The 25,114-nt window shown below is 39.5% G+C and overlaps 2 protein-coding genes across 6 annotated transcripts in view; one reads left to right on the top strand and one right to left on the bottom strand.

The window, feature by feature from the left end:
* Nucleotides 1–25,114, top strand: part of LOC119767089 — a 127,144-nt gene that overhangs the window by 710 nt on the left and 101,320 nt on the right. The window lies entirely within an intron of this gene.
* The window catches only part of LOC6048111 (potassium voltage-gated channel subfamily H member 7), a 142,460-nt gene that overhangs the window by 101,896 nt on the left and 15,450 nt on the right, over nucleotides 1–25,114 (bottom strand). For all 5 annotated transcript variants that reach the window (XM_038254652.1, XM_038254653.1, XM_038254651.1 and 2 more), the window contains one exon: nucleotides 14,843–14,985. In XM_038254652.1, coding sequence (XP_038110580.1) covers nucleotides 14,843–14,913 — 71 coding nt within the window. In that variant the 5' untranslated portion in view covers nucleotides 14,914–14,985. The remainder of the gene's footprint in view (nucleotides 1–14,842; nucleotides 14,986–25,114) is intronic.

The raw sequence follows: 25,114 nt of genomic DNA, 5'->3' as shown, positions 1-25,114 counted from the left end.
GATAGGCAATACAATTTGTATACTGAGTTCACATCCCGAACAATTAAATTTAAACCACTCTAATGTTCATGTTCAATAAAAAAAAATCAACAAAATTCTTGTGCTTGAAATAAAAATGCATAAAGAAAAATACAAATTTATACGATTGTTTTAGGTTACGAATACTACAAACATGTTGAATACAATTAATTAAAAAGAGTTTGTTTAATAAAAAACTATTCATTTGAAATATATCTAGAAATATCATGAAAAAGCATATCTCCATGTAGTATATCTTCATTTTCGTCTGCACGTGAATTATTAAAATCAAGATAGGGAGAATGAATGTATGGAAATGTCGCGAGGAGATGATTTTTGAAGTTATTGGTGCTTAATGTTAACCCAACCACCAAATTAGGTTTAGTTTCCATGTGCCAAGGGATACACAGAAAAAAAAATCCGATGGTAAAATCGCATGCAAAAGCATGCACATCACCTTCATCAAAAAAGATACTTAATATTACACGCTGCATGTACAATTTTTGTAAACACAAAAAAAAAAGTTGCAACCGCCGGGATTGAGTCCCAGCATTAACAGTAAGGACTGGCGCCTTAGCCCGCTGAGAAGAATGGAATGCATAAACGCATATACCTATCAGATTGATATTTCGGTCAAGTAGATTTCATATTTTAACATTGAAAATGGGACCATTAGCTGCTGAGATATCGACATTAGAAAATGGTGGATTGTTAGGGTGAGACTTAGAAAACATCAATTTTCTTGTTTTTTAACCTTTGCATGGCAAAACCTCAGCAACTAAGGGTCGTATCAACAAAGTTCAAAAAGCAAAATATAGAGAATTTTCTTAGCTTTTCATAAATATTTTTTTCAAAGGTGGACAAACATGTGCACTAATTTAAAAAAATGAAAAACTGTGACTATTTTCAAAAAAAAAAACCTGCAAATTGCTTTAACTTGAAAACGGTGCACTTTATTAAAATTTTACTAAAGTACTTTTTGATTGCAAATTTGATTTTAGATCAAACAATGAAGTTGACATTTTTTGCGATCAATATTTCGATCTTTTGAAAAAATCAGTATGGGTTCAAAAATTCATAACTTAAGGAGCGGCCGTCCCGAGCAGGGGTAAATAACACGGGAATACCAAATTTTGGTATTACTTGGGCAAATAACAGCGACCAAAATGTGCCCTTGGTTGCCCAGTAATAGATGGTAAAATACCATGAAATCATACCAAAAGCTTGTATGTGGAAGGGCACAACAATACCATACCATGTTATTCCAAAGGTAAAATAATACCACAAAATAAAATCATTTCAATACCAAGTTGAGGTCTTCTGGATTTTTGAACATTGCTTGAATACCAAAACTTGGTATTGTCATGGTTTTAATTTTAGGTATTCTCGCGCCCTTGGAAAATCATATTTTGGTATTCCTGTGGTCTTCCACAAACATGATATTGGTTTGATTTCATGGAGTTTTACCATCTATTACTGGGCAACCAAGAGCACATTTTGGTCGCTGGTATTTGCACAAGTAATACAAAAATTTGCTATTTTCATACCATTTTTAGTGCAGCAGTTGCAGTTAGTGAAAAAAACGTAAATGATCCTTCCCGAGCATAGGTAAATAACAAGGGAAATGCATAATAATACCTTTCTCTGGTATCAATCCCAAATTTTGGTATTCCTGGACCCTTTAAAATTTGTCTTAAGGATTATGCAAGAGCAAAATGTGGTATCATACCAATTTAAGGTATTGTTTTTATATTGCAAAATTGCAGAATTTGTCAATGGTCGAGCACCACATTTTGGTATTATTTTGGTTTTACAGTATTTTATCAAATTCCTCTGAAACTATGGGAAAATTTTGACCAATTTTGACAAAATAATTAATTTTGCGCTAAAATGATGTCTCAAAGCGAATGCTTTCATTGAAAACCGGAAATTTCAAACTTGATTTTAAACATTTTTGATATACCGCATACAGAAATGACTTGAAATTGTGGAAAATTTTCTAAGTCAGGATGCCACATTTTGGTATTATTTTGGTATTAAAGTGTTTCATCAATTTTCTCTGAAACTATGGATTTTTTTTTAAATTTTGGCGAGATAATTAATTTTGCGCTACAATGACTTGAAACATAAAAATGTTAAAGCTGATTTAATTTTTTTTGTGATATACTCACTAATATTTTTTTCAAAAACGTTGAAATTTCTTTCAGTCGGGATAACTAAATATTTTGAAAAACGAGTCAATCAACAGATCATTGAATTTTGGTGAATTTCAATCCGGTTTCATTTTAATAATACTTATTTTTCAATCTTGTTATTTTTCAGAAGCTTCAAGAACTTCAAGCACAGGCCGTTCATCAATGACAAATGCATTCGGTGTGGTGAAGAATATCACTAAGAACAACATGGAATCATCAGGTGAGTAGATTTGGCTGTTGCATATGGATCATTTCCGTTTTTTTCACTAAGTGCAACTGCTGCACTAAAAATGGTAAGAAAATACCAAATTTTGGTATTACTTGTGCAAATACCAGCGACCAAAATGTGCTCGTGGTTGCCCAGTAATAGATGGTAAAATACCATGAAATCATACCAAAATCATGTTTGTGGAAGACCACAGGAATACCAAAATATGATTTTCCAAGGGCGCGGGAATACCTTAAATTAAAACCATGGCAATACCAAGTTTTGGTATTCAAGCAATGTTCAAAAATCCAGAAGACCTCAACTTGGTATTGAAATGATTTTATTTTGTGGTATTATTTTACCATTGGAATAACATGTTTTGGTATTGTTGTGCCCTTTCACATACAAGACTTTGGTATGATTTCATGGTATTTTACCATCTATTACTGGGCAACCAAGAGCACATTTTGGTCGCTGGTATTTGCACAAGTAATACCAAAATTTGGTATTCCCGTGTTATTTACCCCTGCTCGGGTTATGCAACAACCAAATCTACTCATCTGATGATTCCATGTTGTTCTTAGTGATATTCTTCACCACACCGAATGCATTTGTCATTGATGAACGGCTGTACTTGAAGTTCTTGAAGCTTCTGAAAAATAACAAGATTGAAAAATAAGTACCGTAATCTGGGGTGAATCGGGACTACAGTCTGAATAGGGACAGCAGTTTTTAGAGCATTTAAAGCTTTTAAATTTGGAAATGGATGTACACATTTTGTTGGCCTGAGTCTGTTCTAACCGAATCCAACCAGAAAAATCAAAATATTGTGCTCCAACATGGTTAAAAATGCTGTCCCAATTCGCCCCGTGTGTCTCGATTCACCCCAGTTTACGGTATTATTAAAATGAAACTGGATTGAAATTCACCAAAATTCAATAATCTGTTGATTGACTCGTTTTTCAAAGTATTTGGTTATCCCAACTTAGAAAAATTTCAACGTTTTTGAAAAAAATATTAGTGGGTATATCACAAAAAAAAATTAAATCAGCTTTAACATTTTTGGGTTTCAAGTCATTTTAGCGCAAAATTAATTATCTCGTCAAAAATTTAAAAAAATCCATAGTTTCAGAGAAAATTGATGAAACCTTTCAATACCAAAATAATACCAAAATGTGGCATCCTGACTTAGAAATTTTTCCACAATGTCAAGTCATTTCTGTAGGGGGTATATCAAAAATGTTTAAAATCAAGTTTGAAATTTCCGGTTTTCAATGAAAGCATTCGCTTTTAGACATCATTTTAGCGCAAAATTAATTATTTTGCAAAATTGGTCAAAATTTTCCCATAGTTTCAGAGGAAATTGATAAAACACCTTAATACCAAAATAATACCAAAATGTGCCATCCTGACTTCGAAAATTTTCCACAATTTTAAGTCATTTCTGTAGGGGGTATATCAAAAATGTTTAAAATCAAGTTTGAAATTTCCGGTTTTCAATGAAAGCATTCGCTTTGAGACATCATTTTATCGCAAAATTAATTATTTTGTCAAAATTGGTCAAAATTTTCCCATAGTTTCAGAGGAATTTGGTAAAACACTTTAATACCAAAATAATACCAAAATGTGGTGTTCGACCATTGACAAATTCTGCAATTTTGCAATATCAAAACAATACCTTAAATTGGTATGATACCACATTTTGCTCTTGCATAATCCTTAAGACAAATTTTAAAGGGTCCAGGAATACCAAAATTTGGTATTGATACCAGAGAAAGGTATTATTACGCATTTCTCTTGTTATTTACCCATGCTCGGGGTGGCTGACTGGTTCCAGTGTTCGCTTTGTAAGCGAATGGTTCTGGGTTCGATTCCCATCTGCTCCCAACGAGAAAGTTAAGAACACATAAATTTGAAATGATAAATAAGAACGAACGATCCCCTGTCCTTTGGATTGGTAAGCAAAAATGCTAACCACTAGGTCATGACGACTTGGTGAGTGTGAACTGGAATTAGGAATACTGTTACAGAGAGCGGGTTGTGGCTCTATAACCACGGCAAATAGTGTCCAGGGCATTCGTGGAAATACAATGTCCCATCCCAGAGGGTCCCGGAGTACCAAACCTTTTTTTTCATAAAATTATTTTTATTAGGTGCTTTTCGGTGCTGGGACCTGGTTAGGACCGAGTCGGCTTATGTAATTACAATTGACTTAATAATTACAGAGGTTCTTGTGTGTAAATGTTAGTGGGAGGGGAGCCGATTACCCGCGGCCTACTCGGGGTTAGTAGGAAAGGAATTGATGTTAAAGACAAGGCGTGGGAAGGGAAGGGGGATTGTGTAGGGGTCTTGGTTGGCTTTGCTGGCCTTTGCTTTTGTCCTCAGCCGCAACTCGGTGACAAGCTGCTGGGGCGATCTTGCTTTGCTTCCGGTGCAAACCAGAAACGACGGCTTTATGTGAAGGCGAGTTATACTAAATGAAGGAAAACTAAGTAGGGGAACTATACCCTTTCTCAGCCTATTTCTATTATCGGCCTATCAGCACTTTGATCATGAATTACAGCTTAAATAAAGTGTTTTTGACTGTTTCAAATCAATAAATAGCTCAAATTAAAGTGAGTAAGCAACTCTTCATTGTTGATACATCTGAAAATGTTGATTTAATAGCGTAAAACGGCAAAAGTGATGACAATTGGTCGACCGGCTTAGTGTGATTAAAATGGGTATATTTCCCCTAGTACCAAACCTTCTTAGCATGGTGCTCCCAACGAATACAACCAAATCTCGGAGCGTATGCTGGTGTGTCCCTACGCTTCTTCCTCCCCTGTCGATTCAGAATTGTGTTGTTGTTCGAACACTCAGTGCTCAAACTCAACCCAATTACGAATCATCTTTGCGATACGGCTTTACGCAGTAGGACTGGCCGCTTTAACGCTTCTGATGTTTCAATGCATTCTAATGCAATGGCGCACTACAAATATTAATAAATGACAAGAAGAGTGCTAGAAGGCGTAATCTAACCTAAGGCACTATCCAGGATCCCTTAGAAAGATTGGCTGCGCTAGGGTATGATTAGATTAAATAAGATGGGTTCAAAAATTCATAACTCGGTCAAAGATTTTTTGCACAATCTGAAAATTCTTGGAAATTTAAAACATATTAAGAAATAAAAATAGTGTTTTTTTTGAAAATCAAGTTTTAGTGATAAAAATTTAAATAAAAAATAACCATTTTTTTACCGTGTATCATTTTTTCCAGTGTAGTCCATATCCATACCTACAACTTTGCCAACGACACCAAATCGATCAAAAAATTCCTTCAAAAGATACAGATTTTTGAATTTTCAATACATCATTTTTGTATGGACAGCTGCCAAATTTGTATGGGAAATTATATGGGGGTCATTCTCCGCCAACTCACATAGCAATTGCCCCGACCCCTCTTCGATTTTCGTGAAACTTTGCTCTAAGGGGTAATTTTGGTCCCTGATCACGAATTCGAGGTCCATTTTGCGATATCTCGTGACGGTGGGGCGGTACGACCTCTTTAATTTTTCTGGTTTTTTTATTAAGACACGTTTTTCAGTGATTTGTAGCTCGCAACCGTGAAGAGATAGAAATTTGGTGTCAAAGGGACTTTTGTGTAAAATAGACGCCCGATTTGATGGCGTACTCAAAATTCTGAAAAAACGTATTTTTCATCCAAAAAAGTTAAAAAATAGTTTTAAAATCGCTGCCATTTCCCGTTACTCAACTGTCAAAATTGTGAGACATTTCATTTAATGGGAAATTTATTGTACTTTTCGAATCTGAAATAACCCAGAAGGGTAAATTTTTCATTTAAAACAATTTTTTTTCATTTTAAAATTACGTGTTTTTTTCTAACTTTGCAGGGTTACATTTAAAGGTAAGAACAAGATTGTCCGTCAGGCCTGGACGCAAACGCAAAATTTTGCGCCTGTCATCATAGCCTGCCAGTCATCGACCATTAAACAAAGCAACCCCTGTAGATTGTTCGACTGACAGTTGATGGAAAAATCGAACTGGCACAGCGTTCTGCGTTCACCACTGCGTCGAACGGACAATCTTGTTCAAAGCTTAAGAGTGTAACAATGTTCTACAAAGTTGTAGAGCAGACAAAAACAAAAATTTTGATATATAGACAAAAGGGTTTGCATGTATTCTTCACGAGTTATCAGAATTTTACAAAAAAAGTTTTTTAAAAAAGTTATGATTTTTACCAGTTTTTCGAACTCAATCGTGTGCTTTGGAAAGTATTTTTTTCGGAAAGCCATAAGAATGACCCCTTGGACAATTGTTGTGACTCGTGCATTGCGAGAATCAGATTTTTTTTTCAAAAAAAAATATTTTTGTGATGAGTGAGTGTACCCGGTTTGTTTTTTTTTATTTTCGAAAAATCCCCACATAGGGGAAATATACCCTTTCTAATCAAACACCTGTCTTTGTCATATGGAGAGTTTGATGCTCGATTAAAGCTCCAAAAATACTATTTAGGCTGTAAACTTACCAGCAACAGCACCGCCTCGAGTAAGCACGCAAATGTATGCCACTTACTGGCCAAAAAGATCAAATTTAATGCACTTTTGATCATAATTTCTATTTTGCGAGACCATTTCACATCATTTTGGTGGCACACACATCCACACACAAGATCAGAGGTTAACTGCTTAACGAAAGTCGCCATCAATATCTTTTCACTTGCGCTAACGATTTCAAAGCGCTCAAGGTATAAAATTGCTTCCAACTACCGGCAACATGTTCTTTTGACCGTTACTTAGTCACTCACTTGAAAAATAATCCCGAAACATGTAAATAATTAGCAAGCGCCATCAAAAAAACAAACGCGCTAAGTCTTTTGACGTTTCAATTTTGACCATCCATTCCAATCGAAGGCTAAAAAAAACCGAGAGAGAAGCGAAGGCAAATAAAGAACAAAGGGTGGCCACCAATACCACCAGCAGCGCTTGTGGTGTTGCCAGGAAACTTTCTCTATAAATGCTACTTTTCGTGAGTGTTCGCTCAAAATTTTATCAATGTTGGCAGCACGAAGCAGACCCAAACGAGCGTTGGAAGAAAAAAAAAACTATGCTGAAAATAGAAAAATGGGCGCGGCCCAATGCACACGACTGATTAGAATGCGTTTTTGAAATATTTTTTTAAAATGCTTGTAAAAGGAATAGCATAACTTTTAATAAAAGTGAAAATAAACAGAAATGTTCACAAAAAGTTGCTCTACTCGTTGGTGTACTTGGTTTTCTTGAATTTCAAGGAACACTCCAGATTATCCAGCATCATTCAAACAAGAACGCTTATTAGGCTTAAAATGGGTTTATTTCCCCTACAAGCAGTGCACAAGCCACAACAATCGTCCAAGGAGTCTTTCTTATGCAAAATTAGCTGAACATTCCGAAAAAAATACTTTCAAAAGCACACGATTGAGTATTTGGGGTTAAAAATTCGAAAAACTGGTCAAAAATGGTCAAAATCATAAATTTTTCAAAAAACTTTTTTGTAAAATTCTGATAACTCGTGAAGAATACATGCAAACCCCTAATGTCTATATGTATATACTTTTTTGTTTTTGTCTGCTCTACAACTTTGTAGAACATAGTAACACTCTAAAATGTAACCCTGCAAAGTTAGAAAAAACACGTAATTTTAAAATGAAAAAATGTGTTCTAAATGAAAAAATACCCTTCTGGGTTATTTCAGATTCGAAAAGTACAATAAATTTCCCATAAAATGACATGTCTCACGATTTTTGACAGTTGAGTAACGGGAAATGGCAGCGATTTTAAAACTATTTTTTAACTTTTTTTGATGAAAAATATGTTTTTTCGGAATTTTGAGTACGCCATCAAATCGGGCGTCTATTTTAAGTCCCTTTGACACCAAATTTCTATCTCTTCACGGTTGCGAGCTACAAATCACTGAAAAACGTGCCTTAGTAAAAAAACCAGACAAATGAAAGGGGTCGTACCGCCCCACCGTCACGAGATATCGCAAAATGGACCTCGAATTCGTGATCAGGGACACAAATTACCCCTTAGAGCAAAGTTTCACGAAAATCGAAGAGGGGTCGAGGCAACTTTTTCCGATTTCGTGTGAGTTGATGGAGAATTACCCATGGACAAACTAATGATGCAAAATGGCTTCTTTGGGCATACCGAAGGCACCAAAAAAGTTTCATTAGGATTAAAAAATGCAAAAAAAATCGAATGACCGAAATCTTAGAGAACTGCTCTGCTTAAAAGCAGTGATTCGACAGACAGCCCATGCATATGTAACGACACTTGAGCTACATAACTTACAAAAAAAAACTTGTGACGTCTAATCTACTAAATAAAGCTATCGAGAAATTAAAAGTGAGAGTGTGTGCAACATGGAGTTAAACTTTCTGTGCAGTTGCTGTGAAGGTTTCTGTTGGGACCAAATCCCCCAACTGGATTCTGCGGGTGGACTGTATTTCGGTTTTCAGGCGATAAAAACACAAGGGTACGGTTTTCTCACTTTACTGCTCTAAAAACTTTCAAATTTCTGATTTTTATGTACATTACGCGACGTGTCTCGTTCGCGTCTCGAAACGGAGTGACTTTTCGCTCTCTCTCCCTCTCCGCTCGTTCGTTTGCGCGCGCTTCGGCTGGCGCCGTTTTCGTCGTTGCGTCGTTTTGGGCTGTCACGTTGGCAGCGCCGTCGCTGACAGCGACGCAGGGCTGGACTCACGCACACTGGGAGGCAGTTGCGCAAATCCGGGCAAAACATTCGGCGTCGTGCCGAACATTCTCCCCGGTTGAGGCGTCACGGCATCAGGTTCACCAACACGCTGGATCGGTGTCGGTTGTTCTTACTCGGAGACTCCGTCGATCGCTGGCAGTTCAGGTTCATAGCGTCCAGACGAGCAAGCAACTCCTTTGCACTTGCTGGCATGGTGGTGGTCGTCTACGGTTGTGTGGAGCGATGCGCTGCGTTCAACTCCACGCCTGGGTCCCAGACCAATCGGGGTCTCTTCGTGGTGCTGCTGGAGATTGCAGGATCGTGCAATTTCTCCACAGCCCTTTCGAGTTCGTCTGCACAGTCGGCTCCTGACCGTGCGATGCTGTCGCGACAGCACCTGTAGTACAGCTCGGTCCGTTGGCTGCACCGGTACGTAGCGCTCTCGTGGCTCGTACACGTTCGCTGGTATTCGTTGATGTCGGTGTTCTTGTTGGCCTTCATTGCGTTTTGGTTCGTGGTCCAATCCACTTGGACGCTCAAACTTGCTGGCTCGGTGCATCCGCATTGTGCACCTTCCTCGTTGTTTTCTTCGTCAGGTACGGCTGGAAACAGTGAAATCCCCTTCACTGCTTGGCACGTGTCGACGTCTGGCACAACGTCGACGTGCTCAGCTGGCTCCGGCATGGGGACAGCTGCTGGGTCGTCCGACACTACACTACCTCGTTCTGCTGCCGAGGACTCATGCGGAACCACTGCCGGTTCCTCGGACGACTCTTCTTGTCGATTCTCGGGCTCGCGAGAATCTCCTGGCAACCACTGGGGGCTGCACAGGCCGGGTTTTGTCTCGGCACTACCTCGGTCATCTGACGAGGACTCGTGCGGAACCACTGCAGGTTCCTCGGGTGGCAGCATCACTTGCACTGTGGGTTGAGTCTCAGGCTTGTAAGACTCTCCTGGCAACCTCTTCTGGCTGCTCAGTTCTGGGTTCGACTCTTCGATGGGTTGACACTGCTCGACCGGATCACCACGGACCGGGAAGCAGTCGGTGTCCGAGCGGGAACCGTTGCACAGCGTGCACATCGGCTCGCCACGCTCGCTGTCCGCAATCGGCGGATTCGAACTAGGATCTGAATGGGCACCTACCTTGGTATCAGGTGCATCTGGGTCCCGATCGTCGGCTTGGCATCTCTCGGCGTTCACAACATCCGGAACATCGCCGGCTCCGGAGCAATCGCCTACACCACGAACCTCGGTCATGGGAAGCGTAGTTTGGTTGGCCTCTTCCTTCGAGACCGGTTGTTGCAGTTGCTCGGGAACAGCGGCATGCACGGGCTGAGACAGCAGTGCGTTATTCAGGGCCACAATCCGCAGGTTGGCTTCCTGAACCAGACTCACCACTCTGGCCCATTCGATGTCATGGTTGAAGCGTTCACCAGCGTCGGCGTCACTCACCTTGAAATCGACTTGGATCTGGGCAAATGAAGGCAGCTGGTGGTTCTCGTCGAACGCCTTCAACCTGTCCACGACCCGCGAAATCTTACCCTTGACGAAGTTTCGCTTGATGGCCAAGGAACGCGCTGATTTCAGCTCCATCTCGTCGGGATCTGTTGCTCTGGATTCGCGCAGGAATCTGTTGCTCCGCTGTTGCCGTGCTCTGGACGACACGACAGCGGCAGCGTTCTGTCGCACTGGATCTTCTTCTGCTACTTTCCAGCTGGGCACACTGGATCACTATTTTCGAGCACTCTTCTTCTTCGTCGCAGTCTGCTTCACAACACTTCGTTGCACTTTTCCTCTGGCTCTTGCAGCAGTTCACTCTTTGTCATTGATCGGGTTTCCAGCGCCTCGCGCTAATTTTCTTCGGGTACGGTGTGGCCGATGGGACCGCTACCGCCGATTTCTTCAGCACCCTGCTTTGTTGGCTCACCACACAGATACAGGGCTTCTTCGTGGCCAATGGGACCACTCTTCGTTCCTTCTCACGGCGTGGATATCGGATCCACCCGTCGGAACTTCCTGCCCGACGTGGCCAATGGGACCGTCCGTCGGGGCTTTTCGCACGTCACCCTGCTCACAGAGCAACGCACAACACTTCACCTTGTGGCCAATGGGACCACTCTTCTAGCTCCTTTTCACGGCGTGGACATCGGGTCCACCCGTGGGAACTTCTGCCTGACGTGGCCAATGGGACCTCCGTCAGGGCTTTTCTGCGCACCACAGAGCTGCGCGGCACTCCATCACTTCTTCAAAAGCACTTCTTCATCATAGTTTTTCTGCTCGGGTGGCCAATGGGACCACCTTCCACGCACTTCTGCTCGGGGCGACCGATGGGACCGCATCAGCCGAGGCTTTCAGTTTTTCCCATCACACTGTTCTGCTCGGGTGGCCAATGGGACCACCTTCCACGCACGGTTCTGCTCGGGATGGCCAATGGGACCGCATCCGCCGAGGCTTTCACTTTTCGTGCAGCAAGATGGCGGCGCACGTCCATATCTCACCGACGAACACACACACTTTTGTTCTTCACCAAGATGGCGACGCACGCTCATCGCTTGTCGACGCTCACTTCTGTTTTTCTTGTGTGACAAAATGGCGCGAACGTCCCAGTTTTGCCGACACACACACACACACACTTTCACTGTTTTTGCTCAGATGGCCAATGGGACCACCTTCCTCGCAACGATCACTACGTACATCTTCCTGCCGGTGGCCAAAGACCACTTCAGGCTCACTGCTGTGCTTTCGGCGGCCTATGGGACCGCTCCCGGTGCACTACGCGCCGCCGGTTCCACCACACGCGCGTTCCGTCCGTCGATCTGCTGGATTACCACACAGACTCACGGTTCTTTCCAACGCTGTTCCGGGCCGCGTGGAACGCCCTCCGGGAATCGACGTCTTCCGGATTACTGCTCGCGGACTTCTGCTTACCGGAGCATTCTTCCTCCTCGAGACACTCGCGGCGATTCGACCTCCGGCGGTCTGATCGATAGGCCAATGTCTATCCGGGTCGAAGTGACCAAATGTTGGGGCCAAATCCCCCAACTGGATTCTGCGGGTGGACTGTATTTCGGTTTTCAGGTGATAAAAACACAAGGGTACGGTTTTCTCACTTTACTGCTCTAAAAACTTTTGAATTTCTGATTTTTATGTACACTACGCGACGTGTCTCGTTTAGGAGCAGCCGTGGCTGACTGGTTACGGTGTTCGCTTTGTAAGCGAATGGTTCTGGGTTCGATGCCCATCTGCTCCCAACGAGAAAGTTAAGAACACATAAATTTGAAATTGAACGAAAAATCATAGTCGCTCTAGGCGGGGTTCGAACCCCCGTCCTTTGGATTGGTAAGCAAAAATGCTAACCACTAGGCCATGACGACTTGGTGAGCGTGGACTGGATTTAGGCATACTGTTACAGAGAGCGAGTTGTGGCGCTATAACCACGGCAAATAGTGTCCAGGGCATTCGTGGAAATACAATGTCCCATCCCAGAGGGTCCCGGAGTACCAAACCTTCTTAGCATGGTGCTCTCAACGAATACAACCAAAATCTCGGAGCGTATGGTGGTGTGTCCCCACGCTTCTTCCTCCCCTGTCGATTCAGAATTGTGTTGTTGTTCGAACACTCAGTGCTCAAACTCAACCCAATTTCGAGTCATCTCTGTAATACGGCTTTACGCAGTAGGCCTGGCCGCTTTAACGCTTGTGATGTCTCAATGCATTTCAATGCAATGGCGCACTACAAATGTTAATAAATGACAAGAAGAGTGCTAGGCGTCATCTAACATAAGGCACTCTCCAGGATCCCTTCGAAAGATTGGCTGCGCTAGGGTCTGATTAGATTAGATTAGACACTACGCGACGTGTCTCGTTCGCGTCTCGAAACGGAGTGACTTTTCGCTCTCTCTCCCTCTCCGCTCGTTCGTTTGCGCGCGCTTCGGCTCGCGCCGTTTTCGTCGTTGCGTCGTTTTGGGCTGTCACGTTGGCAGCGCCGTCGCTGACAGCGACGCAGGGCTGGACTCACGCACACTGGGAGGCAGTTGCGCAAATCCGGGCAAAACATTCCCAACAGTTTCCATGGTACCGTAAAACGGGGTGACTTTGATAGCCGGGGTGACTTTGATAGTAAGGAATGGTTTAGAATCATACTGACCGTGGTAGAGAAGTTTAAAAAGTTAGTTAACTATAGTTAAGAAAATGTTGATGAAAGTCATTATTTTAAACTACCGTCAGTGGGGGTGACTATGGGTCAAAAAACGATACACCTCTCGTAATTTCTTAATATCAAAAACAATTTAAACAACATCGAAAATCTTTCAACGTAGATTTGTTCTTAGATAGTTTACTGACATTTTCCCAAAATATGGTGGATTTTGATGAACACTACCTTGAATGCCAATAGTTTGAAAATTGACCCAATCTCACCCCTTAGAGGGGGTGACATTAGGTCAAATGAAACTAAAATGATGCTCAAATACAACGATATGGTAAAAACAAGTCATCCAACAGTGTTTCTTGTTCGAAGGAATCGTATTGACATACTACAATGTTTGAAGTGGAGATTTTCAAACATTTGGGTAGTTTTTGAGAAATTCTAACAAAAGTATTAGAAAAATGATTTTTCGAGAGGTCATTTTTAGCCAAAAACGTACCTCAACAGCTGCCAAAATAACAGGATTTGTTCTAAGAACGAGATTTTTTCAGCGAAGTCATCTTAAGATGTCCCCTACACAACCCTTTTAACAGAATTCAGTTTCAATGAGAAGAACCTGAGAAATAGTAAAATCCGTAAAAAATCACTTTGACCCAATCTCACCCCCAGACCCATTGTCACTCCCACTGACGGTACTCAAAGTGTCATGATTTTCTCAATGAACATGATTATGAATCGGAAAACGGAATGCATTTTTGGATTCTTTGGACAATTTTCCACTAGGAGAAGGTTAAAAAAAATTGTAAATAATAAATAATATGTGTTTTTAAAACACAATTAAAAAAATCTCCAAATTTATAGGCAATCTCAGTTTAACAAATTTTATGTAAAATGTGAAAACTTGTGATTTGTGCTTCGAATTCAGTATACAATACAATATAAATCAATAATTTTATAAACAAAACTAGTTTTAACAAATTTAAAGTAAAATTCCGACTTTTTAACAATTTTACCTAAAATTTATATGTAGTTTGCTAAAAAGCTTATACACTTAGTTAACTAAATATAAACATTGATTTTTTTGCTTAAAAACTATATCAGCTATTTTAGTGATGGTACATTTAGCGTACAAATAAAGTTTGAACATCTTAAATATGATTTTGACAAGAAAAACTATGACTATCAAAGTCACCCCGGAATTTGAACTAAGAATTTTTAACGTAACTATTTTTCTAAACCCTATTGCAAAAACTTTTTTTTTTCCAAAATAGTGCATAGACTTTGTGTGGCCTACCCCAGTACATGTTTTAAAAATAATAATCTTGAGAAAAACCTTACCTGTTGGAAAATCTTACAAAAACAAATTGAAATCCTATCAAAGTCACCCCGGTTTACGGTACTTCGAAAAGTTTAACTCCATGTTGCACGCACACACTCTCACTTTTAATTTCTCGATTGGAAGTGTTTAGACATCATGCTCAATACATCAGTATCAGTATTTTTTTAATTCTCAGTCAAACTTTATGTAAATGTGTACTTACTTGCTTTGCAAATAGTTGTTGCAATAGGCTCCCGGTCCGCTGACTCTTCTTTGAATTTTCTTAAATGGCATTTTTAAATGCTTGATGATTCATGGGCGCCACTTGAACAGGAATTAATCCTTAAATATGTTGCTATTTTGGCACTGTAAAGATAAAGAAATTGTAAGCTACATCATGAATACTTTTCAAACTGATTTCAACTAAGTTTTTTTCAGATTATCTATCTAAAATCAACAGTGAAGTTTCCAAGCCGTTCATTCTGACCACAACATTATTTTTATTTCGAATAGCTTCAAAAAGATTTTTATTTTTATTTTTGATGAAGATGTCGGCGGCTTTCTTCCCGCAAACGCGTCGTCGGATTCAGAGGTGGCTCTCAGCGAAACTCTACAGTTCAACGGTCTGGTGCAAATGAACTTCCTGCTAAACAACGCCGATCGTATATTAGATCTCGCTTTTGTTAATGATGTGGCAGCTTTTGAGCTGTTACAGCCCCCAAATTCGCTCCTGCCGGTAGACGCTCCACATCCCTCATTCGTTCTGAAACTGGAGTCCAGCGCTCGCCTGTCCGGTTCCGAACCGATCGATCAGGTTGTTCAAGAGTTTGACTTCAATCGTTGTGACTTCGAAACATTGAATTCAATAAATACAAAGAGACGAGTTGTTCCATCTCTTTGTATTCATAGTAATGCATTCTGCTAAAACGCTCAACCAAACCACAATTGAATTCAAGGTTGGAAGCTGCTGATTGGAGTACGATGGATACAGCGAGCTCAATCGATGGCGCCGTCGCGGAGTTCTACGACAAGCTGCTCAACGTTCTACGCGACACAGTACCAGTTCGGGACAGGTGATTCCACTGTCCTTCCAGAACGCCACCTTGGTGGAATGCGCACCTTCGAAACTTACGCAACCAATTGCGGAAGGCAAGTAAACGGTTCCTGCTTCGAGGTTCGTGGGGGAACAAGGTCACACTTTCCTACCTTGAAACCGAATTTGCTGAGCAGCAGGATACTAGCTACCGGAACTATATCGCGGGAGTCCAGGACAGTCTCCAGTCCAATTCAAAGAACTTCTGGTCATATGTCAAGGAGAGGAAGCAGGTGGGTGAAATAACAACAGAGATGTATCGCGAGGAAAAGTCAACTTCTCCGGAGGCAGCCGCCAACCTTTTTGCACGGTTTTTCGAATCCGTTCACAGTCCGACTGAACCCACGGTCACCGCAGAGCAGCTTAACGAACTTGTGACATTCAACATCCCCGAGCAGGGGTAAATAACACGGGAATACCAAATTTTGGTATTACTTGGGCAAATAACAGCGACCAAAATGTGCCCTTGGTTGCCCAGTAATAGATGGTAAAATACCATGAAATCATACCAAAATCTTGTATGTGTAAGGGCACAACAATACCAAACCATGTTATTCCAAGGGTAAAATAATACCTCAAAATAAAACCATTTCAATACCAAGTTGAGGTCTTCTGGATTTTTGAACATTGCTTGAATACCAAAACTTGGTATTGCCATGGTTTTATTTTTAGGTATTCCCGCGCCCTTGGAAAATCATCTTTTGGTATTTCTGTGGTCTTTCACATACATGATTTTGGTATGATTTCATGGTATTTTACCATCTATTACTGGGCAACGAAGAGCACATTATGGTCGCTGATTTTTGAACAAGTAATACCAAAATTTGGTATTCTCATACCATTTTTAGTGCAGCAGTTGCAGTTAGTGAAAAAACGGAAATTATTCATATGCAACAGCCAAATCTACTCACCTGATGATTCCATGTTGTTATTAGTGATATTCTTCACCACACCGAATGCATTTGTCATTGATGAACGGCCTGTGCTTGAAGTTCTTGAAGCTTCTGAAAAATAACAAGATTGAAAAATAAGTATTATTAAAATGAAACTGAATTGAAATTCACCAAAATTCATTAATCTGTCGATTGACTCGTTTTTCAAAGTATTTGGTTATCCCGACTTAGAGATATTTCAACGTTTTTGAAAAAATATTAGCGGGTATATCACACTAATTTTTAAAATCATCTTTAACATTTTGGGTTTCAAGTCATTTTAGCGCAAAATTAATTAACTCGTAAAATTTTTTTAACAAATTTCCCATAGTTTCAGAGAAAATTGATGAAACCTTTCAATAACAAAAATAATACCAAAACATGCCATCCTGACTTAGAAAATTTTCCACAATTTCAAGTCATTTCTGTAGGGGGTATATCAAAAATGTTTAAAATCAAGTTTGAAATTTCCGGTTTTGAATGAAAGCATTCGCTTTTAGACACGATTTTAGCGCAAAATTAATTATTTTGTCAAAACTGGTCAAATTTTTCCCATAGTTGCAGAGGAATTTGATAAAACACTTTAATACCAAAATAAAACCAAAATGTGCCATCCTGACTTAGAAAATTTTCCACAATTTCAAGTCATTTCTTTAGGGGGTATATCAAAAATGTTTAAAATCAAGTTTGAAATTTCCGGTTTTGAATGAAAGCATTCGCTTTGAGACAACATTTTAGCGCAAAATTAATTATTTTGTCAAAATTGGTCAAAATTTTCCCATAGTTGCAGAGGAATTTGATAAAATACTGTAATACCAAAAGAATACCAAAATGTGGTGTTCGATCATTGACAAATTGTGCAATTTTGCAATATCAAAACAATACCTTAAATTGGTATGATACCACATTTTGCTCTTGCATAATCCTTAAGACAAATTTTAAAGGGTCCAGGAATACCAAAATTTGGTATTGATACCAGAGAAAGGTATTATTACGCATTTCCCTTGTTATTTACCCATGCTCGGGTCAACCTCCCGTTGCTAACTGTTTCAGTCGCGGAAGTCAAGACAGCTTTAAGCTCTGTGGGTGCAGCAAAAGGCCCGGGACCCGACCGGATCCCACCATCCGTCGTCAAGAACTGTTGCAACTCGCTTGCCCGTCCCGTCACAATCATTTTTAACCGCTCGCTTTCCGAAGGTGTCTTCCCGTCGGAGAGGAATGTCGCCTCAATAACCCCGATTCACAGATCGGGTAGTCGAATCAAAGTTGAGATTTACCGGTCGATCTCCATACTGAACTGTTTGACTAAGGTCCTGGAAAAGTTGCTTGTTGACCACATTTACCCGTCCGTGAAAAACCTCGTCTCGGAATTCCAGCACGGCTTCATGAAGCAGCGATCTTCCACGTCCAATCTGATGGCTTACACAAACTGGATAATCCGGAGGATGGAGAAGCGACAACAAGTTGATGCGATCTACGTCGACTTCGCCAAAGCCTTCGATCGAGGTCCCGCACAAGCTTACGATCGCCAAACTGACGGCGCTTGGCCTACCTGACTGGGTTACACGTTGGCTAAACTCGTACCTGTCCAACCGCTCCGCTTACGTAAAGGTTGCAGGTTCCCTCTCGTCCGGTTACGATACCCACTCTGGTGTTCACCAAGGAAGTCATCTCGGGCCGCTGATCTTCGTGCTATTCATCAACGATTTGTGCTCCCGTCTTCAGTCGAGTAAGCTACTCTACGCCGACGACCTCAAAATCTTCCGACAAATTAGCGATGCCGGTGACGTTCGTGCGCTTCAGAACGACATCAACACGCTGCTTCGATGGTGCGCTCAGAATGGAATGGAAGTGAACGAGAAAAAGTGCAAACTGACCTCGTTCTACAGGATCCAGAGGCCAATCCTAGCTGAGTACAACATGGATCAATCAGCACTTGAACGAGTTCAATCCATCGTGGACATAGGCGTCACCATTGACTGCAAGATGGAATTCAACAAGCACGTCTCCATCTCCGTGACCAAATCCTACGCTATACTTGGTTTTCTCCGACGAAATGCAGCTGGCTTCACTGACCTTAGAGTCTTGAAAACCCTGTACCTTTCGCTGGTCCGCAGTGTGTTGGAGTACGCCGTACCGGTGTGGGCACCGTATTACGCCGTCCACCAGCAGAAGATCGAGAGCATCCAGCGTCGGTTCGTAAGATTTGCTGCTCGAGTGTTGCCCTGGAACGACCCTGGCACTTTGGCACCCTATTCGGATCTGTGCGCGCTGATCGGCTTGCCAATGCTTCAACACAGGAGGAATCTTCTCTAGAATCTTCTTCAACGACTGTTTGTATTTGACGTTTTGCGGAACAATATCGACTGCAGTGAGCTGCTGGAAGAGGTACACATCCGAGTGCCGTCGAGAGAGCTTCGTAACTACCAGCTACTTCCTATACCGAGACACACGACCAACTATGGACATCACAACCCTCTTGACGCCTGTTGTAGGAAGTTTAATCATCCGAGATTTTTTTTATTCTTAACTTATTTTTATAAGGTCCGTTTAGGTGCTGTGACCAGTGCTGAAAATGTCAGGGGTCATGACTCGAAAATCGGCGACGCTGACACGAATTTTTGAGATCCATTCACTGAACCGCAAAACCGTGACATAAACAAACTCGGCGCAGTCGTGAGTGCCCTAACTCATTGAGCAGCTGCAATGCGAGGCAGTAGTCGACCAACGCTCATTCGACGTTGCACGCACACACATAAAGAAACAAGTTTTTACACAAAAAGTTCGTATTTATGCGTGGCAATGTAATTTTGAATATAAGTTATGGTTGTTTTTATTTGTTTTGCACAGTCTACAACCATTCAACTGTTTGAAAATAGTCAAAATAGTGTTTAAAGAGGATTCTACGTATCAGTCATATGACACGAATTGAGTGAGTGTAGCTCATTTTTTCAAGTCTCTCATTCTCCAGCAGCCGGCACAAGTCAGGCGGCAGTGGTTGAATAGACACAGTAGCCACTATGGGGTTTCAGGCGGCCATAAATCGAAAAACCGACATAGTCTAATTATTTTTTTGGTATTTTTTTTCGAAAATAAACATTCAAACTAAGAGTTTAAAAGTTGTAGGTTCAAAATTCACTGAATTGCAGACCTTCAAAGGCGAAAATGGTAAGAAAAAACATGTTTTTTGACAAAAAAATATTATTTTTCATAGTTGTACTGTGTAGCTGTTTATGTATTTTTTCCTGCATCATTATATATATTCAGAAAGGTAATTGATTCAACTTACAGGCTAAAAAAATAATATAAATCAAATAGATGGATTTTTATTCAAAATTTAGTTTTTTTCAACTTTGTTAATGGAGTACTTTTTTTGTGTGCATTTGTGCGATCTGAAAATTTTGCAGCTTAAAATTTGAACCATGTCCTAACTTGTCTCCAAATTTCAAAGTGCACTTTTTGAGTTATGCCATTTTGATCATTTTGATTCATGCAAGAAAATTAATGATTTCGCGTATACGCTTGGTTAAATTCACATTATTTACCTGCGGATGCAGAAATGACGTACCTGCTATGTATGTTTTGAAATTGATTTGATATTCATGACTTTGTTAGTACTTAGGTACGTTTAATAAAATTAGAAACTCCTATTCTAAGTATTTTACAGAAACGATTCGTCGAATATTCATATCAGTTCGTTGTTGTGTTCTTTTGAAAGTATGGCTAATAATACCGTAGTGTCCCTGTACGATATAACGAAGCACTATTCTGAAAACGTGAGAACTGCTTTCGAGTATATTTGTAAGAATTACAACATTGCAGAACCATCACATGATCAACTCAGGGAAAAACCACAGAGGAAAAACTACGCACGTTGTTCTGTAGCTTCAAAACGAGGTATACAAAAGCCCATAGAAGAAGTTCATATTTTAAGTAATCTAACGACAATCGGTTACATAGTGATTGTTTTCCACATAGTGATTTGTTTTCCACGTGATGAAAAATTGTGTCAAAAGTGGGTGGAATTTCGTGAATCAGAAGAGCAACCGAATGGAAGTTCCGAGATTATGTATCTTTGATGTGCAGTGATAAGTAAGATTATCCAATATTATTTGGCTGGTACCATTCATAGTTATTGATAATTCGTCGCTAACATTTCAAAAAGCGTCATAAACATAGGTTTTGCGTGAGACATAGCGATTTTGAAATTTTAGCAGCGATTCATGCCAATCTCGATTTCAACCCTCTTCTTAAGATGTTTTAACTTCGAATACCTTAATAGCTCGACGCCAACGACTTTTTTTATTCCTGACAAAATAAATTATAGATCGATCACAATACTTGCCACTTCTTAATATTATTTTGCGAACAGTAAATTGGTTCCGCTTTGACAGTTCTAAATTGAGGCCGCTTTGCGGACAACTATTCTGCACCCAGGCATAAACCGCCATTCCGTGCATCAAATAGACAGAGCAAGAATATTAAAATTCACCACTTTAATGCAAATATATGAAAAAATCGAGAATATAACTTTTTTTTTGGAAAAATATTAAAATTCATTTGTTTTCATTATACTAAGTACATACAACCAGGGTTGCGAATGAGCGAGCGCTCACGGAAGGCTTGCTCGCTCCAGCTGGAGCGTGAGTTTTTATCAGGTAGCTCGTGCTCGCTCACGCTCACCGGAGCGTTTTAGGTAGGTAGGTAGTAGATAGGTAGTTGTTTTTTCCTGTTGAAGCATCTGCCTGTTTGAAACGAAGTTTCTAGAACTATCGCAGTACAGGCAGCAAAAACAAACAAGAAAGTGGCCGAACAAACAAAAGTAGGCAATGAAATGGATTTGATCAGCGAACCGAAATTTACGTTCTATTTAAAATCTAAACATTTTTCAAACAAGGAACAAAAAACTAAATTCATAATGTAAACATTCATTGACGTGAAGAGATGCACTGTTTGTTCACAAATCAAATCCATATTGGACCATATTGTATTGTTGTTATGTACAAAAAATATTGACAATTTATGTATTTTTTTTATTTTTAAATAATCTTTTAAACAGTTACAATCATCCGTTTTCAAAAAATCATATATAACTTGTAACTGAATATTTTCAGAGGTTTGGTTGGGGAAGTGTTGAATAAAATCCACTTGGGGAAGAAGGACCACCCTTTTCGTAGTGAAAATATTGACAATTTATTTGATTTGATTCAAAGGGGTTATTTCAACCCTTAGGAATTTTGAGGCTTATATTTAAAAAACGAACTGTTTCAAAAATGTTACCCTATTTTCTAAAATGTTTGCCAAATAAAGACTAACCTTATATAAATGATAAGCCGTTTCTAATCACTCAATCACTGAAAGATTTAATAAACGGAAAAACTTTTTTTTAATGGTAGCTCATTCTGACCCGTAATCTGGAAATGTAGTCCAAACACTGATTAGGTACATAAAACAGTTTAATGTTATATTTTAATTAATGTTAAATACATTGAATCGTTTTGTAAGTTTTTCTAATGTTTACAGGCCCTTTTATTTAGGCGTCTATACCCCTTCGCCAGCACCTCTCTGCTACAATAAGGCCTTTAAATTCTAAAATATTTATACATTCAACTGTATGTCTAATAAATTATTTGACCCTTGCGAATCCAACCTTTTATTTAAAAACATGGTTGATGAAAATAAGCTATTCCAATTCATATATCATAAAATTTGTTCACAAAGTCATATTTCCACAGCCCTACTGCACCTTACGCAAAAATCCATCTAGAATTGAAAAAAACTTTCTCAAAAGCGTTAAATGATTAGCGACACGTCCAAAATGAGCGCTCCATGAGCGAAATATGAGCGCGAGCGCGAGCGTGGAGCAAACGCGAGCTGAAAAATAGGAGCAAACGTGAGCGCGGGCAAACGTGAGTTAGCTCGTACAGCGCTCCTCCTCAGGAATGAGCGAAAAGTGAGCGCCCACGAGCGCGTGAGCGCATGAGGAACGCAACACTGCATACAACACAAAAAAGTCACAAAAAAGCAAAAAAATATTTTTGGCCGCTCGCTTATATGGAAATACCCCATAGTGTAGTAGGCTTGCAGTCACATGCTAGCAGTGAACAGACATTTTGGTTTGCTTCATGTGTACGCTGGGTTGGAAACTTTTTGCAGGCCTGGCTGTGACCAGGTTAGGACCGAGGAACGGTTCAAAATAATTTAGAGTACATTACAAACATATGTTCATTTTCCTCCATATTTGCCAAGCATGTAGCTAACAAGCCTTAATTGGTCCACGCGGGTCTTGCAGGTCTGGAACCTGGCGCTGTATTCGTTGAAAATGTGCCACAGCTCAGTCGAACTGTAGAGCACCTCCTCTCCTTAATCATCCGAGTATTTTAGAACATTTTGATTTTAATTTGTGCAGTAAGTCTGTGTTTAAAAGTAAAATATTGTTACTTAGTTAGTTAGATAACATCAAGTCCGAAAAGACGGTTAATAAATTTAAAGTCCATTATTTGCCCATGTAATACCAAAATTTGATATTCCCGTGTTATTTACTCCTGCTCGGGAACAAATCTTGTTATAAATAACATAAAATGTTATTGGCCTAGTATTTTCGAATATTAAAAAAAAATATTCCCAGGTTATTTCCGGGCCGCGCAAACCATTAATTGTTATATATCAAAAAGTTCGGTTTTCCACAAGAAACTACACGCAGAAAAATTCAGACTTATCAAATTGATAAATAACATTATCAACATTAATAACTTTTAGTTATTGTTTTGTAACCTATGGTATTTGCTTCCCAAGATTAGTGCGATCGTTTGTTCCGCGTCACGTTAGGGGGGAGGTTGAGGATCGCTGGGAAAACCCCGCCATTGCAACGGTCACTTTGCCTGGTATTTTGTAGAAGAACGGTCGATACCTGTAATAAATGAATTTTCACCCGAGCATGGGTAAATAACAAGGGAAATGCGGAATAATACCTTTCTCTGGTATCAATACCAAATTTTGGTATTCCTGGACCCTTTAAAATTTGTCTTGAGGATTATGCAAGAGCAAAATGTGGTATCATACCAATTTAAGGTATTGTTTTGATATTGCAAAATTGCAGAATTTGTCAATGGTCGAACACCAAATTTTGGTATCCTTTTGGTATTACAGTATTTTATCAAATTCCTGTGAAACTATGGAAAAATTTTGACCAATTTTGACAAAATAATTAATTTTGCGCTAAAATGATGTCTCAACGCGAATGCTTTCATTGAAAACCGGAAATTTCAAACTTGATTTTAAACATTTTTGATATATCCCCTACAGAAATGACTTGAAATTGTGGAAAATTTTCTAAGTCAGGATGGCACATTTTGGTATTATTTTGGTATTAAAGTGTTTGATCAAATTTTTCTGCAACTATGGGAAATTTTTTACCAGTATTGACAAAATAATTAATTTTGCGCTATAATGATGTCTCAAAGCGAATGCTTTTGTTGAAAACCGAAAATTTCGAAGTTGATTTTAAACATTTTTGATATACCCTTGACTTGAAATTGTGGAAATTTTTCTAAGTCAGGATACCACATTTTGGTATTAAAGTGATACATGATTTTGGTATGATTTCATGGTATTTTACCATCTATTACTGGGCAACGAAGAGCACATTATGGTCGCTGATTTTTGAACAAGTAATACCAAAATTTGGTATTCTCATACCATTTTTAGTGCAGCAGTTGCAGTTAGTGAAAAAACGGAAATTATTCATATGCAACAGCCAAATCTACTCACCTGATGATTCCATGTTGTTATTAGTGATATTCTTCACCACACCGAATGCATTTGTCATTGATGAACGGCCTGTGCTTGAAGTTCTTGAAGCTTCTGAAAAATAACAAGATTGAAAAATAAGTATTATTAAAATGAAACTGAATTGAAATTCACCAAAATTCATTAATCTGTCGATTGACTCGTTTTTCAAAGTATTTGGTTATCCCGACTTAGAGATATTTCAACGTTTTTGAAAAAAATATTAGCGGGTATATCACACTAATTTTTAAAATCATCTTTAACATTTTTGGGTTTCAAGTCATTTTAGCGCAAAATTAATTAACTCGTAAAATTTTTTTAACAAATTTCCCATAGTTTCAGAGAAAATTGATGAAACCTTTCAATAACAAAAATAATACCAAAACATGCCATCCTGACTTAGAAAATTTTCCACAATTTCAAGTCATTTCTGTAGGGGGTATATCAAAAATGTTTAAAATCAAGTTTGAAATTTCCGGTTTTGAATGAAAGCATTCGCTTTTAGACACGATTTTAGCGCAAAATTAATTATTTTGTCAAAACTGGTCAAATTTTTCCCATAGTTGCAGAGGAATTTGATAAAACACTTTAATACCAAAATAAAACCAAAATGTGCCATCCTGACTTAGAAAATTTTCCACAATTTCAAGTCATTTCTTTAGGGGGTATATCAAAAATGTTT

This window comes from Culex quinquefasciatus, chromosome 2 (assembly GCF_015732765.1).
Source record: "Culex quinquefasciatus strain JHB chromosome 2, VPISU_Cqui_1.0_pri_paternal, whole genome shotgun sequence".
Taxonomy (NCBI): domain Eukaryota; kingdom Metazoa; phylum Arthropoda; class Insecta; order Diptera; family Culicidae; genus Culex; species Culex quinquefasciatus.
The sequence above is the reverse complement of the archived record's forward strand: the minus strand, read 5'-3'. Positions and strand labels throughout refer to the sequence as shown.